General features: G+C 35.4%; 2 protein-coding genes across 3 annotated transcripts; both read left to right on the top strand.

Annotated features, from left to right (window-relative positions):
* The first annotated feature begins 861 nt into the window (after window positions 1-861).
* On the top strand, window positions 862-5,648 carry LOC107937907 (uncharacterized). Of its 2 annotated transcripts, none has more exons than XM_041113034.1 (15): window positions 862-1,499; window positions 1,869-1,996; window positions 2,133-2,204; window positions 2,286-2,399; window positions 2,492-2,560; window positions 2,656-2,712; window positions 3,205-3,258; window positions 3,342-3,404; window positions 3,574-3,636; window positions 3,731-3,895; window positions 3,975-4,130; window positions 4,652-4,732; window positions 4,847-4,908; window positions 5,028-5,160; window positions 5,343-5,648. In XM_041113034.1, the coding sequence occupies exons 1-14, from the start codon at window positions 1,337-1,339 to the stop codon at window positions 5,110-5,112; spliced, it is 1,332 nt and encodes a 443-aa protein (XP_040968968.1). In that variant the 5' UTR covers window positions 862-1,336; the 3' UTR covers window positions 5,113-5,160; window positions 5,343-5,648. The 2 variants fall into 2 exon arrangements, with proteins under 2 accessions (XP_040968968.1, XP_016726393.2); XM_016870904.2 differs by having other exon boundaries at window positions 5,313-5,648.
* Window positions 5,649-7,463: 1,815 nt separating this feature from the next.
* LOC107937908 (glycosyltransferase BC10) lies at window positions 7,464-12,299 on the top strand. The gene is made up of 11 exons (XM_041113037.1): window positions 7,464-7,823; window positions 8,516-9,024; window positions 9,452-9,550; window positions 9,755-9,855; window positions 9,938-10,009; window positions 10,137-10,227; window positions 11,231-11,311; window positions 11,410-11,466; window positions 11,592-11,714; window positions 11,803-11,841; window positions 11,951-12,299. The coding sequence occupies exons 2-11, from the start codon at window positions 8,647-8,649 to the stop codon at window positions 12,203-12,205; spliced, it is 1,296 nt and encodes a 431-aa protein (XP_040968971.1). The 5' UTR covers window positions 7,464-7,823; window positions 8,516-8,646; the 3' UTR covers window positions 12,206-12,299.
* Window positions 12,300-18,762: the final 6,463 nt, after the last annotated feature.

Genomic DNA, 18,762 nt, shown 5'->3' with positions numbered 1-18,762 from the left:
TAACTAATATTTACAACACGTTAATGTAATTGACTGAAACGTAACATTTCAAACATAAATGATTAAATTGTAATATGAGGTAAACAAAAGTAACTATTTTGATAGTTTTCCCTAGTAATAAATAAAAGGAATGGGTTTTAGTGTATTTGGATTATTAGACGAACCTTGGGCAAAGCTCGAACCGTCAACCTTTAGGAGTTGAAAGTTGGCCCAGTCTGTTAAAATTAATCAGCGAGAGCAGCCCACATTGTTCGGGCCCTCAAATAAAATTAATATTAAATTTATTATAAAATTACATCTTATAATAAAAAAAATTTATTTGAATATTAATAGAAAAAAATGTTTAATTTAAAATAAACTGAACACTACAGAATAAATTAAATTATATTAATTTGATATAATTATTAGAATATAGAATAGAATTATCTAATAAGGTTTAATAGTATTTTTTAGAATTAAAATATTTTTTATGTTGGTTTTATATATATATGAGCTATCTTTACTGTCAGTTAAATTTTTATCTCTCAAAATGTAAAGTACCAATTTACCATAACTTGGTTAAACTTAGTAAGTAGTAGTTGAGATAAGTAATTATCTAACATACTTCTGTATACAATTAGGTGAGGTTTTATTTTTAATTGCCTCACCAACCCCATCCTATCTACCTCATTTTTTGCGCCATTCAAACTCAATAGTAACAGCTACGATAGCAATCTCAAGTTTCAACCCTACGTCCTCATCGAACGCCACCACGTGTTTGCAAGGGCAACCGCAAATAGAATAATGAACCAAGCCAACCATTCTTTTCCGCTGCCGCTTTAGCCCTAGTGCGGAGAAAAAACTAATGTAAAGTTGAAAATCGACCAGTAGAAATATTATTTTAGATATTGATTATTTTTAATATTTATTAAATAATATCCAAAAATTATAAAATAATAAAGTAAATCTGAAAATTCAAATTTTAAAATTACTATAAAAATCCAAAAACTTGATTAAATCGAATCCAATTATCATAAATAATTCGAAGCAAGTATCCATTCTACATACAATCAACTCATATCTTCAGTAAAATTCAGTGTAAATTGCCACGTTTGTCTAGACTGACAACACATATAGAGCAAAAGAATTTTCTTTTCTTTTCTTTTTTCTTTTTAAATTTTATTTTTCATAATCAATTATTAGATCTCCTCCATAAAGATTATCGATATCGACCTTCAACAAGAAACAGCACATCCCCAATAATACCGAGGAAGAGGAAGTTGAAAACCCTTGGGCTGTCCCTTGGTGGGTGTTTCTTTAGGTTTTCTTGGTCGCGACGATTTTCAGTGGCTTGTAAATGGCAGCGTATAGGCTCCTGATTTTCTCCCTCTTTTTGGCCCTAGTTTTCACCAAGATTGGAGCCGATGCCTCAACTGAACCGCTGATTGAATCGGACGCCGCCGATTCTTCTGCTCTTAAGATGGAGTTGGATCAACTGAAGTCTAAGATCCGTCTTCTTGGTTAGCTTTCTTGTCCCCGATTCTCATGATTACTCCTCTTGATTACTTTTTTTTATTTATCATTTTCTCTACTATATTCTATTTCAGATTTAAAGACTTTTACTTTAGACCCACTAATCTAGATTACTTTGTTTTATTTATTCTACTAGTACTGACTCTTGTGATGAATTGACTTTCCAATTTGGTTATCTACTTACTCATCTTCATGCTGTAATCGTTGTTAGTCTATCAATTAGAGTGGTTAAGCTTGGATTTTTATTTATTTATTTATGTATTTTTATTTGGTGAAAGTTCAAACGTTTTCAAATGCGGACTTCTGGTTCATCTTTGTTCGCTAATTACAATCTTTTTTTTTCTCCTCCTATAAAGAATCAAATGTTGAGGAGAAAATTCGAGAATTGAAAACCAAGGATGAGATGATAAAGCAGAAAGATAAAATTATAGAAGAAAAATCTGACACCATGGCATCGTTGCACTCTGAATTATCATCTCTTCAGGTGTGTAAATTCTTTACTTTGTTTTCTTGTTTCTTAACTATAAATTAGTTGCATGGTGAAAAGAACGAGATTTACTGATGGCAAGGGCTTACTCCCATCCTTCGGATGCTGAAAGTTATACTTCGTTGTTTCTTAGAAAAAAGGAACCCCAGATGCTGAGGAACGGGTGGGAAAAGCTCATGCGAAAGCTCTTGAATTGCAGAAACAGGTATTTTCTTATCAAGGATGTTTCTAGTTTTACAGATAAATATAGCTTTTATGTAACATTCTGATATTACTTGTTGTCCAGGTTGATAGACTTAAAACTGAACTAGAAGCAAAATTGAAGGAAAAAGATTATTTAGAATCCCGTGCAACTAAAGCTGAGAACAAGTTGAATGAATTGAATTTGCAGCTAGAGAATGTAAGTTTCTTCATCTCTTTTTCCTCTTTGTTTTGCTATAAGCGTGAGAAACTCCAATTGTTTTGTTGTTTTGCTCTGCCATCATTTTACAGCTTCAAAAGATCAATAAGGAACAGGAGAACAAACTAGCAAAAACTGAGCGAGCTCTAAATATTGCAGAGGTATGTTATGGCTAAATACGTGCAATATCATACTTTGCTCTAGACAATGGTGCCGGAGTTAATTTTCTGACTATGTAAATATCTTTTTTTAATAGGAAGAACTGGTAAAGGCAAAGTTTGATGCCACTTCAAAGGCAAATGAGTTGATGGAGGTATTTTTATCGGTTCACAATGCTGAGCTATCTGTTTGGAATTCTTTTGGACCTCCTTGTCACAAACATTTCTAAGTGAACTTAGTAAATTGTGTATACGATCTGCTGGTTGAAGTAACCTTTCTTAAGCTAAAGGAACTAACAAATATTATGGGTTTTTGCTTTGGGAGGTTCATTAGACAGGGTTAATACTTTAAGGACAGCAATTGTTGCTTTATTTGATTTGTCCCTTACAACCTTTGTTTCGATGGGTTTTCTTTATCTGTAGTTTCTATTAATTGGAGCTGTCTTCGATATCTGAAACTGTAAATTAAAAATTTTAATTAGAACTAGGATGTTAATTTTATCAAATTACCTGTACTAGGTCAAAATAGTCAAACATGTACTCTTATTGATTATTAACTGGAGATTTAGCAACAAAGATGGAAGTCTTTTTTTTTTTTTAAGGAACATGGTAATATGAAATAGTCTAATAGTGATGATTGCAATCAGGTTCACAGCGCATGGCTTCCACCTTGGCTTGCTACACAGTTAATTCGTGGTCAGGTAAATTTAGAATGAAATTTTATGTTTTGTATTTACTACAGAAACAGATCTCCCGTGTTATTCTATGAACTTTCTTGCTGTAGGCCTTCATTCAGACACATTGGAATCAGCATGGAAAACCAAACATGGATATGGTGATCCAGAAGGTATTGTTTTTATTCTCCTTTACTGCCATGTGGTGCCTTTTAGATCTTACAGGTTAAAACAGGTATATATTTTGTCATTTTAGGTTTCCAATCTCATAATAGGTGCAACATTGCTGATGAGCATATACATCATATTATTACAACTACATAATGTTCATATTTTATGCAGGCTCTAGAGAAAAAGGCCTTAGCTAAAAAGTGGGCTGAACCCCACATGGAAGCAATTAAAACCGTACGATTCTTCTGAAGCTGCTATTTCCAAAGTTATTATGAATTTCTTTCTAATCAAAGCTGCATTCTTATTATCTTAATCTTTACTGTTGAAGAAATGGGTTCCAGCTGCTAAGGATCAGTGGGTGGCGGTAACTACATATGCTGAACCACATGTGCAATCGCTCACTGCAAAAACTGTTGAAATTTATGAGGTATCGAAGGCTACAATAACTCCTCATATTATCAAAGTTCAAGAAACAGTTGATCCTTACTTCCAGGTATGTGATACTCCACATCTCCACCATGTCTTTTTTCTGTGTTGACATGCTTCCTAAAGCACAGGTTTCTTGATTACAGGAAGCCAAGAAGTTCAGTAAGCCATATATTGATCAGGTTGCTACTTTAGCAAAGCCTCATGTTGATAAAATTTCTGTGGTGATGAAGCCCTATACAAAGGAGGTAGTTAAAGCTTATGGGAGGTTTTTGGAATCGGCAACAACATACCATCAACAGGTACATTGTGAGAAACAGGGCGTGATCTGGCAAAGGGATTGAAACTCTAAGCATGATTTGTCTATTTGTAATCTTTAGTTGTTTTATTGAGGTCACCGAAGTGAATTTGAAGGAAAGGTAGTTATGGAAAGTGAAAATATGGGTTATCATTTGTTACTTTTTGAAGTTGCCTTGATCCATTCATGCAAGGAGGTATTCACATTATTTTTATTTCCTGTTGAATGTTTTAGAGGGTTAAGAATTGCAATGGGTAATGAGTTTAAGTTTTCTTTTACTAGTAGATTAACTTGAATAATTTGCTCGACTTTGGTGTAATGGTCTCCTAAATTTTGTGGCATACCATGTTGGCTGCACTACAAAAAATGTGGTTCAAGTGGAGCTTTCTTCTTTATTAATTATGTTGCAATCTGCTATCTGAATATAGTATTTTTTTCAGATTGTTGTTACCTCGTTGCCTTTGAAGTGGTGTTATTTTTTAAATATATCATAGTTTATGCAACTGTTGCTGCTGTACTCTTTAGGTTCAAGCCTCTGTGCAAGAAAATTTGAAGAAGCATGAGCTGACAAGACCTCTTGCAACCAAAGAGCTTGAGTGGTTTGCGGTAGGTATATAGTAGTTGTGTAGCGTACCTTCCTATTTCTGTCAGCTGAAATCAGATTATTTAATCCTTTCTTACTTGGCTCAAAGAAAACAACTTCTCTTGGTTTAATGTCAGGCATCTGCTCTATTGGCTCTACCTATTATTATTTTGTTCAGAATATTTTCAGCAATTTTCTGGTCAGTCTCTTAATTATCTTTGCTGTCTTTTGGTGCATTTTCTATTGTTCTAATAAGATTGATGTAGTTTGCCGTAAATAACCTTGTCTTCACCATGTCAAAAACTTTAATTTTTGCAGCAAAAAGACAAAGAAGCGTGTTCGACATACTAACGCAACCCACCATGGTCGTCGTAAGGGCAAAAGGGGGCACACAGACAAGTAGACTGCGTGTATTTAGGTTTTGGTCTCTTAATGTTGGGAAATATTAGAGGTATACTTCTGCGGTTGCGTAATAATGAGACTTAATATATGATAGGTTCTGCAGCTGATGTAAAAATTTGATTTCATGGATTCCTACCGTGTTGTTCTGCATAGATTTGCGACTTAGATTGCTACTAACTATGCTGTTTGTATTTATGGCAGGCTAACTGGACGTGTGTTTTTACTTTTGAGGGGCTCTAGGTGATCATGTTGGGTATGGAGCTGTGGTGTCGCAATTGGAAGTATTTAATCTTCTCTTACCTCTCAAGGTCCCTGGTTTTAATATTATTATTATTTTTTGGGGAGGGTGTGGAATTAGAAAAAGTTAAGAACCCTAGTGACGCTACAAGGTTGAAATCTTGAGATTCCTAGTTGTAGGAGTTGTGTATTTTATTTATGTTAGTGTAATTTTATTTTATTTTGTTTTTCTTTCTACTGGATTCACAAACGAAACAAATCAGTCTCTGTTTCAGAAATCATCATATACTTTTTGAGACATCCAAGGGGTTTTATACTCTTTATCTTGTCTGTGTCCAAGGATTGCTGTTTGTTTATTGCCTACTTTAGCTCGTCTCTGGATGGGATCCCATGGGAGAGCGTTGCAATTTCAACTTTCCACCGACTCTATATGCATAGGCATAGACCATTCCAAGGGATTGCCATGGCCAGCGAGGCCAACTGCTTCGCCAAGCTTCTGAATTCAATAGCCCATTATCCATGTTTGAGAGAGTAGTATCTTGAACCATATAATCAACTAATTATAAAATTTAAATATAATATGGTGAACTAATGAAATTTAATGTCCTGCAAATTGAGTTTATTTATATTTATGCTATTATAAAATACTTAAAGTTCGTGTTTTGTTTAAATTTTATTGTTTTTGATTTTTTAAAGAAAAATATTACTAAAAGCTACTTTAATTAGAAACTTATCATTTTATCAAAGATGTTTTTTACCGAAGTTTTTTATTGTGATTTATTGTAGTCATTTATAATTTTACATAAAAGAAATTTTTTTTTCTTTTTTTGCTAAATGGATGGTCGATATTTCATTTGTATCTGTTAGTCTAAAATTTTTCTTTTTTGTTCCGAGTCTATATTATTTCGTAGTAGTAAAGCAGTTATTGTACGTATACATATATCTAAAACGTTCAATTTTCTTAGTTTTAAGGGCAGTCCATAAACAATTTTGTAGAGATTGTATAGATTGTTTTACATCTTTATATCCTTATGTATAGATTGTTTCTTTCTTCAATCCATGATGACTAGATCATGTATAGGTGTAATAGGTAAAAGATGTGTATGTTAGCATGAGTATGGATGTAGAACATCGCAGCGTACAAAACAAAAATATTATTTTTTGCGTACAAAACAAGAGTAATAGCGCGGGAATAGATTTCCTCTGCCCTTATTGCGTTCTCTCGAATGCTATGCGGCCACGTATAATATTTATCATCTTGTTTTAACGTCATATTATTTTTTTAAAGGACAAAATATTAACAAAAACATTTTAGTTAAATCTCAAAATTCAATATTAAATTTCAGAAAAAAAGTTACAATACTTAAATCTATGAAGGAAAATAATATAAAAATGATTCAAGATCTTGAAAGACAAATTTCTCGTATATCACTTAAGTGACTAAAGATTTTCTATTGATGATGAATCTTGCACTAGAAACTAACTAAAGCAAGAGTTGCTTAACAATTATTGCTGGACATTAACTGGGGCTTTGAACCCTTGGAAAAATTTTTAGTTAGGTTGTTTAAAATTTTAAATTAATAAAGGTAAAATTGTATTTTAATCCCTTAAAAATGATAAAAATATAGGTTATTCAAATGGTAAAATTATGTTTTTACTACTGTAAAAATTATAATTTTAATTTTGGTTCCCTAGTTTTAGGTTTGCCTTTAACATTAACAAATATATTTTTCATAAAACCTTCTTTTATCATTGTTTGATGGCATTTCTTAGAAGTATAGATTTATCAAAATCTGAGAATTCTTGATTCTCCATACTAAAATTAAACATGATAAGAGATTGACTTTCAAGATCTAAAAGCATACAAATTTAATTGAATATAGCAGTGTAACAATATGAGCGCTGGAAAAAACACTAAATTGAATGACGTGAATGGATAAAATTCAAAGGGCACTAAAAGAGGCACACAAAAATGAGAGGAAATGTAGTCATGCGGTAATGTTATGTATTGAGGTAAAGTATAGTCCAATCTAATCCAAAAAAATTTCGGTCTCTTCATGACATGGTTATAAATACTATGCGGTGGAGAAAGTGAAATGTGAAGGGTAAAGTGGGGAAAGGGAATAGGTTTGAATGATTCTCGAAGAGAAGTTGAATGGAGGAAGGAGAAAGTTTCGGTTATGAAAGGGGGCATTGCATTACTTTAATCAATTTTTAGGAAATAGGAATTATAGACGAGCAAGCCAACTATAAAAAAATGCAAATATGTTCATATCTGTACACATATGTGCATGCACAATGTTATGTTATATTAACGCGCACGTACTTCCTCAAATAGAATTATACAATCATACAATCCAATAGAGGAGATCGCCATTTGGCGATTGGCGTTTGCTTGCTGCTACACTTACTCTGATCTGATCTGATCTGATCTGATCAATCCAATCTCTCTGCATTTCCAAATTCCAGCTCCAGGTAGGTACTCTTCCTTCTTCCTTTCTAAATTCTAATCCTTGCTTTCAATTTTCTTCTTTTTTTCTTTTGTGAAAGCGATATCTTTTTCCTTTTATCTGATGAGAATATTTCTTTTTTCTTTCTTCTATGATTCCACCTTCTCATAATCGCTATTCCAATGCGGGTTTCATTCTTTTTCAATTATAATTTATAGAATTCTCAATCGGAGTATTTATTGAATCCGCTGATAAACACTGCTTGTAGGATCCAATCTTCAAATCCTGTAGCTATACTGATATTGCAATTCTCAGTTGTAATATGTAATTGTGTATGCCTTCAAACGTTTTGGCTCTTCCTACAATCCCTGTAGCTGTATTGTATATTATTATAAATATATTTCACCAGCAGAGATTCGTTTATATTACTGGCGCATTTTAAAGTTGGTTTTGGATGTTCTTTTCTGATCTTCTACTATTTAATATTTACCTAAAATAGAAGCTAAGGAGTATTTTCTGTGTAATTTTATCTTATATTTAGCTCCTTCAGTCTGCATTGTCAACATGGTGTGTGTATTTGTGTGAATGAAACAAACAATAGTGGCCCTGTCTTACACTCAATATTTTGCTATCTGAACACATGATTTGTAAGGTTTATTAGGATGCATGCATCCATCGCTTTGATGCTGATTTTATTTCCCATTTTGCCCTTTTCAGATTATGGTCTAATTCCAATGACCTGATCGGCATACAATAGTGGTCTTTGCACTCGACAGTGAAGCTGTAAGATGGTGAGATAAGGTAACTGAGCAGCAATTTGAGATACTGGCACGTTGCCTTCAATCTAGATGAAGACAACTTGTCCGTGGCAGCTAAATGTAAAAGATTTTCGTATCATGTCTGGTTTAAGAAAGCGCCCGCATCTGAAGAGGCCGTTGTGGATTATTATATTGGTAACTTTTGTGATCATATTCTTGATTACTGCCTATGTTTCTCCTCTATCAAGTTCGACAGCCTGCTATTTCTTTTCATCTGGAGATTGTACTTTGTACCAGTCACCATCATTTCCAGCTAGGGAATTGAGTGATGAAGAGACAATATCTCAGGTTGTAATTAAGGAAATCCTCAACACACCTCCTATCCAATCAGCGGATTCAAAAATTGCTTTCCTGTTTTTGACTCCAGGAACACTACCTTTTGAGCTACTGTGGGATAAGTTCCTTCGCGTAATACTTTGTTCCTTGGTTATCAGTTCTTTTTTTCTATACTTTGCATCAGTTATGCAACTTTTCATTTGCAAGTATCGCTAGTACTTCTTTTTCATTCTATGTAGATGCTTAGATGTTTTATTGTGATCATTGATTTTCTAGTATGCTTCATGGACTTCTGTATCTGGTTTAGAGAGAGTTATAGATGCTGGTTCCTGATGAACAGTGGTTTTCTGGGGGCTTATACACGCTTTAATACTTGTTTTTAGATTAATTAGTTGAGAAACAGTTCGAAATTACGAATGCTTGATTGAGTTTTAATTCGTGGCCTGTAAGAATTTGTGACTGTTTTATAAGTGCAACTTCTTATCCTTCTCAAAAGTAGGTAGAATTCGATGCTTTAGAAATTTCAAATTTTATCACATCGTTTAATCTTTTGCTACAGGGCCATGAGGGCAGATTCTCTGTATATGTACATGCTTCCAGAGAAAAACCAGGACACACAAGTCAATATTTTATTGATCGGGACATTCACAGTGAAAACGTAGGTGGACTTTAGCCTTGAAAAGTTTCTTCGAAAAAGTAACTTTAAAGGATGGGCGTGCACATGCAATTTTGATTTTTATGATAACCCCATTTGTTCCCCAATTTTTGATGAATTATATCTTCTTCTTTTCCACAATTTATATCACATGCCTGCTTGAATGTCACTATGTAGTGCCTCCTAAGAAGTAGCTATCACATGCAGGTGGATTGGGGGAAAATTTCCATGGTTGATGCTGAGAGGAGACTGTTGGCACATGCACTTTTAGACCCTGATAACCTGCAGTTTGTGTTGCTGTCAGATAGGTAAAGAGGCATCAGTTTTATGCATAATATTCTTATGATCGGTATTTTTCTACAATTCTCTTTGTTAAATCTTCTCCTATAGCTGCGTACCACTACACAATTTCGACTACGTCTACAACTATCTGATGCACACTAATGTCAGCTTTATTGACTGGTGAGCATACTGAAACTCGTTTTTATTCTGTCATGTAACTTAGTTCGAATGCCTTTTTCATTGCTTTCCATAAATATTAAGATTTTATAAAAACTAATTTTCCTACATTTGATCTCTCTGTCATCAGTTTTGTGGATCTGGGTCCACATGGAACTGGGAGGTATTCAGAGCATATGATGCCCGAAGTTGAAAAGGCTGCTTTCAGGAAAGGTTCACAGGTAAACCCTTTTACTTGGTATATAGCTTTGAGCTTATTTACCAATCCCAGAAAGATGAGATCAGTTGTTATTACCACGGTCTTTCCAGTTGGCAGCTGTTAGAATAGCTCTGTTGGTTGTTATTGAGATATTGCTATTCCTGCCTGGTTTGCTAATGCAATTTAGAAATATTTTCTTGTTTGAAGTAGGAGCGGCTTCCCTTTTTTCTCAACCAGGCAAGCCTGAAGACTGAAAATTGACTGAAGTGCAATTGAACTTGCACCTCTTTTTGTAGTCACCGTAGCTTTTATAAGTGATAATTGGTGGCTGGGATGTTGAAACATTTTTTGGTACTTAGGCCGCTAGGGATTGAACGCTAGTCACCAAGACTAAGAATTCTGTACCCTACCAATGAACCACGCAGCTGTTGGCATGTTGGTACAAAATTGTATGCTTTTTAAGGCAATTTGTATAAAATGTAAAGAGGAAAAGATACCTTAGCTTTCTTTGTTCAGAATTATCACTTCTTTTTTATACTTGTTTGCCACCAACATAAAAACAGAAGAGTCACTATAGATGATATTATACATAAATATGATTCTTAAAAGTTACTTGGACCAGAGGTTAGGATCTATTCTCTCTTAATTTCGTGATCAAAGAAGTTAAACTTTAAACTGACAAAATTTATGGAATCCTAAATCCTCCAATAGGGCTTCTTTATGTCTGATATAATAAAGTGTACCACATTGCTGATCCTGTTCTCTCGTCTTTCCTTTCTATTTTTTTAAAGATGCTCTGCTATATTCCTCTAATTGTTTCTCAGTATGGTAACACTCCTGGTTAATAAAAACGTGTAAATTTTTGTGAGTTGGAAGTTTGTAACAGTGTGTTGGCAGAACACAGTAAGGTTTCGGTGCTAAATATGTTCTCTTTTCAAATAGAGGTGTATTTTTGCAACAAAAACAAATCATGACATTGATATTTCTCATGCATTTAGTTGGTTTTGGTTCATATTTTATTTCAGTGGTTCTCCATGAAGCGGCAGCATGCTATAATAGTTATGGCTGACAGCCTTTATTATTCAAAATTTCGGCTTTATTGCAAGGTATTCTACCCATCATAGTTACTTCATATTGCTTACTCAATGGATAATAAGTTAATTTATCCATGTTCTTAACATACCATCCCATCTTGTTGTCAGCCAAATTTGAAGGGCGCAATTGCTATGCAGACGAGCATTACTTGCCAACCTTTTTTAATGTTGGTAACATCAGACTTATTTCTACTGCTTGCACGAATAACATACTCTTAATTGTCATTTATTACATACATACAAGTATGACCACCAACCTCCCTCCTTAACCCAAATATTTTGTATTCTTCAGATGATTGATCCTGGTGGAATCGCAAACCGGTCAGTGACATATGTGGACTGGTCTGAAGGGAAGTGGCATCCCAGATCATTTAGGGCTGAAGATATTTCATTTGAGTTCCTCAAGAACCTTTCGGTACATGCTACATACACTGCTTTCTTCCCAAATGATTTTGGTTTCAGTTTGTTTATAATTAATTAATAATAGATTTCGGTTTTTGCAGTCTATTGATGACGGCATACATATCACAAGTGATCCAAAGGTAAAGAAATAAAAAAAGGCAATTTATTTTTATGGGTTATTTGTTTGGAAGAAAATAGTAAATAACAGAGTAACAAAGAGGTATTGTGTGTGACATTGTTTGGATGCAGAGGAGAGTCTTTTATGGGCCATGCTTGTGGAATAATGTGAAGAGACCCTGTTATTTATTTGCAAGAAAGTTCTATCCAGACACCTTAAACAGATTGTTGATCAATTCTCTAATTATACAGCGTTATAAGCTACGGCTTTCCACTTTTGGCCTTGGCTTTTCTGGTAATGTTATTATTCTTTCTCTGGGTTGCTGGAATGAGATGAAATTTCATTCAGCCAGATACCCCACTCCCACGCTTCCCATTGTTAATTAATTAAGACAAAGTCCCCCATAGTTTTCAATATTTCAATGGTAAATTTTGATTTTATTTTTATATCTATGCTTAATTATATTATCATATATAAATTACATTAATTGTTTGTTTTATATTACGTTATTGTTCTACATATTTTTTGTCCAACTATACCAATATAATTATGATTGAACTCGGTTTCTTTAAATGCAAAAGTAATTGTGGTGTAGTTAGGTGAGTGGTAAAATAGTCTTTAAAAACATTAACACTATATAATAGTTCCTTTTTATCTATTAAATTTGTAATGCAATTTAAAGAGATAATTATTGTAAATTTAATTTTTTATAAAAATAAAACTATATTTTAATTTTAATTTTTAATTTTATTTATATTTATATTTTATTAATAAATTAATAATAATATTTTATTTGAACCAATTTAACTAGCAATTCAGTCATAAACCTAATACATATATTAGCCCAAAAGGTCATGCTCTTTCCATCCTAAAAGCTGCATAATTAAACAATTACTTACTACAATGTAAAAATACATTCCACTATTATTAAGCCAACTATTAAAGTTTAAACTTTTAAAACGAAATTATTAAAATGAGTAATCAAATTTGAAAAAAAATTATTTTTATGAACGATATAAATGACATTTTAATTCTATTCAAAAAAATTATCAACATAATTAAAATTTCAAATCAAACAATTTATCTAATTATAGATTTTATCCTTTCATTTTACGAAATTTGGAAAAGCTAATTTATCTATTTTAATTTGAGAGAATGTAATCATCATAGAAATTTATTAGTTCAAATATTGTTAAACAAATGAACTCTGTGCTAATACATACATATATATTGTTGAAATGTAATGTTGTGTTGTTTTATTACGTGTAAATTATTGAATGTTAATTTTTAAGTTTATGATTTAACAATAAATTTTAACAATATTATTCAATTGAATTAATTTATCAATTTTTATAAAATTTGATTGTAGTAATCATATTTTGTTCTAGTCAAGCTTGAATTGAAATTTGATTTTTTTTTTAAGTTGTAGAATTTTATTGATATTATTATTATTATTATTATTATTATTATGGCCACGAAATTATTATTTAATTAAAAGAGAAATGTGATAAAAAAAATTGTGATTGGTGAGGCATTTGCCACAGCTAAAATAAAAAGAAAGGAGAGGGGAGATAGGAAGGAGTTTGTAAAAGAGGGGGGAGACCATAGAAAATCTAGAGGAAAAAGCTTCAAAAAGAGAGACGTTGAGAAGGAGTCACGATTAAGGAGAGACTTGGGACGTCGGGCTTGACCATCGATTAAAGAGGGACGGTAGGAGCGATAGCAGATAGGAGCAGAAAACAACAGAAGTAAGGAGAAAGAAAATGGTTTACTGGTATAGATCTACACTGTAATGGGTCCTTGTTATATAATTTGCATTGCATGTGATGAAATTAGTCCTATACTAAAGACTTTAGTTTGTCGTATACTTAGTTCTTTAGACTATGTGTTCCATTGGTTGCTCTACTTATCTATTTTAATGTGTATGTGTGAATATAGAAATCATGGCTTTGTTGAAACTTTCCTAAGTAAATTGTTGAGATAAGCTACGTTTAAGTTCATTAGTGTTCAATTTTAGTTGCCTCCGTCCGATTTTTACCAAGGATCTTTGTTGCATGAACATTACATATGTTTATCTTTTATGCTTCTTGGTTATTAAAACGTATCCATGCAAATTGCAAGCATTAGAAATGTCTTTTTTCTACGCATAGGATAATGGAGGCCATGCTTGGTGGCGCTTGTCTTTTTTAAGCATATTTCGAATCTTGCATCTCATGACATTTGTGCATGCATTAATAAATATTAAGTATATAATTTATGTCTTCTAATATATCTGTATAAGGTTATATGGTGAATGAATATATGAATATATGTGTATATATATATGAAAGGTTGTATATGTATATGTTAAGAAATGGCTTAAAATTGGTAGTGGATTGTTGTTGTTGGTAGTGGGTTGTTGGTGGTAGTGGATTAGTGGATGGTTGTGGTGTCCATTTTCAACCACAAATCTTGCCAAGTTTGGACAATTATGTCCTTGAACTCTCTTATAAATAGAGAGGTTCATTAGCCATATTAATCATCCCAAACCAAGAGAGAGCAAAGCTTGTTCTTTGAAAGCTAGGATTTTAGCTTTCGGGTTTTCTATAGGGTGAGAGTTGTGAGGTTCTCGGGTTGTGTCTTGAGTGTAAAACACTTGTAATCTTCATCTTGTTATAGTGAAATTTCTTTTCGCCTCTGCCCGTGGACGTAGGCATTAAAGCCGAACCACGTAAATCCTTGTGTTCACTTTATTTTTCGTTCCGGTCAATTTACTTGTAGTCATATCGGAGTTCTCGAATCGATCCTTTCCGCAACAAATTGGTACCAGAGCGTAGTTGAAGGAGTGATAATATTTTCTGAATTGCCCTGTGACTGCAGCTTTGTCTGATCTTTCACATCAGGAAGAAAATATTATCATTCATTCAAAGGTTCCAAATTATGGCTACAAGTGTTTCATCGACTAAGTATGATGTCGAGAAATTTACCGGGAAAAATAGTTTCAGTTTATGGCGCATCAAGATGCGGGCAGTGCTGGTTCAACAAGGATTGCTAAAAGCATTGTCTGGTAAAGATAAATTACCAAGCACGCTTTCGGAAGAGCAAAAGGATGACATGCTAGAAAGAGCACATAGTGCTATTCTGCTATGTCTAGGAGATGAAGTGCTACGAGAAGTAGCGGATGAGAAAACCGCGTCCGGTTTGTGGCTCCGGTTAGAGAGCAAGTACATGACGAAGTCATTGACGAACCGGCTCTACCTCAAGCAAAGACTCTATGCCCTGAAGATGGAGGAAGGTACACCTGTTTCCCAGCACCTGGATAAATTCAATTCCATTATCATGGATTTGAATAATATCGATAACAAAATCGATGATGAGGACCAAGCAATAATTGTTTTGTGTTCTTTGCCTCCCTCGTATGAGAATTTTGTTGATACAATGATGTACGGTCGTGATGACCTGACTCTAGAGGAGGTGAAAAATGCCTTAAGTTCCAGTGAGTTGAGGAAGAAAATCACTGGTAAGGTGGTCGAAAACAATGAAGGCGAAGGCTTGGTTGCTCGAGGAAGATCCAAGGCAAAGGGTGGAAGTTCAAGTAAAAGCCATCCTAGATCGCAGTCCAAGAAGAGAATACAGTGCACTACTGTAAGAAGTACGGGCACATGAAGGTAGATTGTCCGAAAAGGAAGGAGAAATCAGAATCACAGGAGCAACAAAATGATCGTGCGAATGTAGCTGATGCAGATTCTTCAAGTGATGCCGAGATCGTTCTTGCAGTATCCGACTCTTACGCTGGTGGGAGATGGATTCTTGATACGGGAGCTACATTTCATATAAGTACTTCGAAAGATGCATTCTCAACATACGAGAAGCATTCTGGTTCAGTACTAATGGGAAATGACCACGCATGTCAAGTCATGGGGATTGGCACAGTTCGTATAAAGATGTTTGACGGTATTGTTAGAACTCTAACTGATGTCGGCACATTCCAGAAATGAAGAAAAATTGATCTCTTTGAGTACGTTGGACAAGAAAGGCTTTCGGTACTCTGCTGAAGGTGGAGTTCTCAAGGTATTCTCGGGTGCTTTGACTGTGATACGTGGTAATTTGGAGCGGGGCCTTTACTTCCTCGATGGTTCCTCGGTTACAGGTGTTGCGGGAGTGTCATCATCAGATGATCTAGATTCTGACACCACGAAGTTATGGCATATGCGGCTCGGGCATATGAGCGAGAGAGGCTTATCGGTGCTAAGCAAACGAGGATTATTGTCTGGGCAGTGTACAGGAAAGTTGAATTTCTGTGAGCACTGCGTCTTCGGTAAGCAGACTCGGGTAAAGTTCAGCACTGGGATTCACAAGACAAAAGGCACAGTGGATTACTTCCATTCTGACCTTTGGGGGCCTTCTCCGACAATTTCTAAAGGTGGTTACAGATATCTGCTTACCTTATCGATGATTACTCGAGAAAGGTTTGGGTGTATTTTCTGAAGAGCAAGTATGAGGTTCTCATCAACTTCAAGCAATTTAAAGCTTTGATCGAAAATCAAACAGGAAAGAAGATCAAGCGATTCCGGACGGATAATGGCTTGGAGTTTTGCTCAGGTGAATTCAATGAGTTCTGCAAAAATGAAGGAATAGTGAGACACCGCACTGTTCGTCGAACACCACAACAAAATGGAGTTGCAGAACGCATGAATAGAACTCTCTTGGAGCGAGCTCGTTGCATGCGATCAATGCTGGCTCGGTGAAGAATTTTGGGCTGAAGCTGTTAATACTGCTTGTTATTTGGTTAACAGATCTCCATCACAGCTATTGAGCTGAAGACTCCTGAGGAAGTATGGTCTGGTTCTCCTGCTGATTACTCTGGTTTAAGAGTGTTTGGCTGCCCTGCGTATGCTCATGTAAATGAGGGAAAACTCAAACCGGAGGGCGAAGAAATGCATATTTCTTGGATACGGCCAAGGGGTGAAAGGATACAGGTTGTGGTGTCCTGATCCGGTTTCGTCCAAGTTCATCATCAGCAGAGATGTGATTTTGATGAGTCATCCATGCTTCGATCCACCACAAATTCCCGGGAAAAGGAGGAGTCAGATAGAATGGAGATCAGGTGTGAGAAGCAGGTGGAGTGTCAGGTGGACGCTCCAATTCCTACGGAAGGTACTTCAGTCCAGGATGATCAAGTTGAGGTGCAAGATTCCGATGAAGATGAGTCACCTCAAGAAAACCATATAGCATTGCCACTGGAAGAACGAAGAGACAAATCAAACCAAATCCGCGTTACGCTAATCTGGTGTCTTTCGCGCTCAGTGTGGCGGAGTCCATTGGTATAGAACCTTCCAGTTATAATGAGGCTGTCACGTGTGATGAGTCGGCACAGTGGGCAATTGCTATGAGTGAGGAGATAGAATCTCTTCACAAGAACCATACTTGGGAGTTGGTTAAGCCGCCAAGTAACCAGAAGATAGTTGGTTGCAAATGGGTCTTCAAGAAAAAGGAAGGCATCCTAGGGGTTGAAGCAACTAGATTCAAGGCACGATTGGTTGCTAAAGGCTTCACTCAGAAAGAGGGGATTGACTACAATGAAGTTTTCTCCCCAGTCGTAAAGCATTCTTCCATTCGTGTATTACTTGCCATGGTGGCCAAGTCTGATCTAGAACTTGAGCAGCTTGACGTAAAAACGGCGTTCTTGCATGGTGAGCTCGAGGAAACAATCTACATGCGTCAACCAGAGGGTTTTACAGTTCCTGGTAAGAAGACCATGTCTGTCTATTAAAGAAGTCTTTATATGGATTGAAACAATCCCCAAGGCAGTGGTACAAGCGTTTGATAGCTTCATGATTCAGCATGGTTACACAAGATGTGACTATGATGCTTGTGTCTATCATCGGAAGCTCTCAGATGGTTCGCACATTTATTTGTTGCTGTATGTTGATGACATGTTAATTGCTTCCAAAAACATGTCGGAAATCAACAAGTTAAAGTCGCAGTTGAGTGGTGAGTTCGAGATGAAGGATCTGGGTGCTGCCAAGAAAATTTTGGGCATGGATATTCACAGAGATCGCAAGCGGGCAAGCTTCGTGTGTCGCAGAAGAACTACATTGAAAAGGTTCTTCAACGCTTCGGCATGGATAAAGCGAAAACTGTGAGTACTCCGTTGGCACCACATTTCAAACTCTCTGCAGAGTTGTCACCACAATCTGATGAAGAAAAGCAGCAAATGTCTCACATTCCATACTCGAGTGCAGTTGGAAGCGTGATGTAGCAATGGTTTGCACTCGTCCAGACATTTCACATGCAGTTAGTGTGGTCAGCAGATACATGAGTTGTCCTGGCAAGGAACAACTGGCAGGCCGTGAAATGGATTCTCAGGTACTTGAGAGGTTCTGCAGATTTATGCTTGGTATATGATCAGAGTGACTGCACTAGCAGTGTCACGGGCTATGTGGACTCTGATTATGCTGGAGATCTGGACAAAAGAAGATCTCTGACGGGTTATGTTTCACTTATCTGAGGAGCCATTAGTTGGAAAGCTGTGTTACAGTCTACCGTAGCTTATCTACGACTGAGGCGGAATATATGGCGTTAGCAGAAGCAGTGAAAGAAGCATTGTGGATGAAAGGTCTAGTAAGCAGTTTGGGTTTACAACAGGATTTCACTGTTGTATTTGCGATAGCCAGAGTGCCATACATCTGACTAAAAATCAGATGTTTCATGAACGGACCAAACACATTGATGTCAGATATCATTTTGTTCGGGAAACATGTTACGCAAGGTGACATTGTTATCAGCAAGGTGGCTACCGAGAAGAATCCTGCAGATATTTAACTAAGTGATCCCTGCATATAAGTTCAAGCATTGCTTGGACTTGATAGGTATTCGGGATTGATTAGCGCCAGAGAGGCGTTTGGAAGAGGTAATCCAGTTCGAGGAATTCACTATGATGTTCAGCTTGGTAAATTCAAGC

Source organism: Gossypium hirsutum, chromosome A05 (assembly GCF_007990345.1).
Source record: "Gossypium hirsutum isolate 1008001.06 chromosome A05, Gossypium_hirsutum_v2.1, whole genome shotgun sequence".
NCBI classification, from domain to species: domain Eukaryota; kingdom Viridiplantae; phylum Streptophyta; class Magnoliopsida; order Malvales; family Malvaceae; genus Gossypium; species Gossypium hirsutum.
This window is presented reverse-complemented; position numbering and strand designations above follow the sequence as displayed.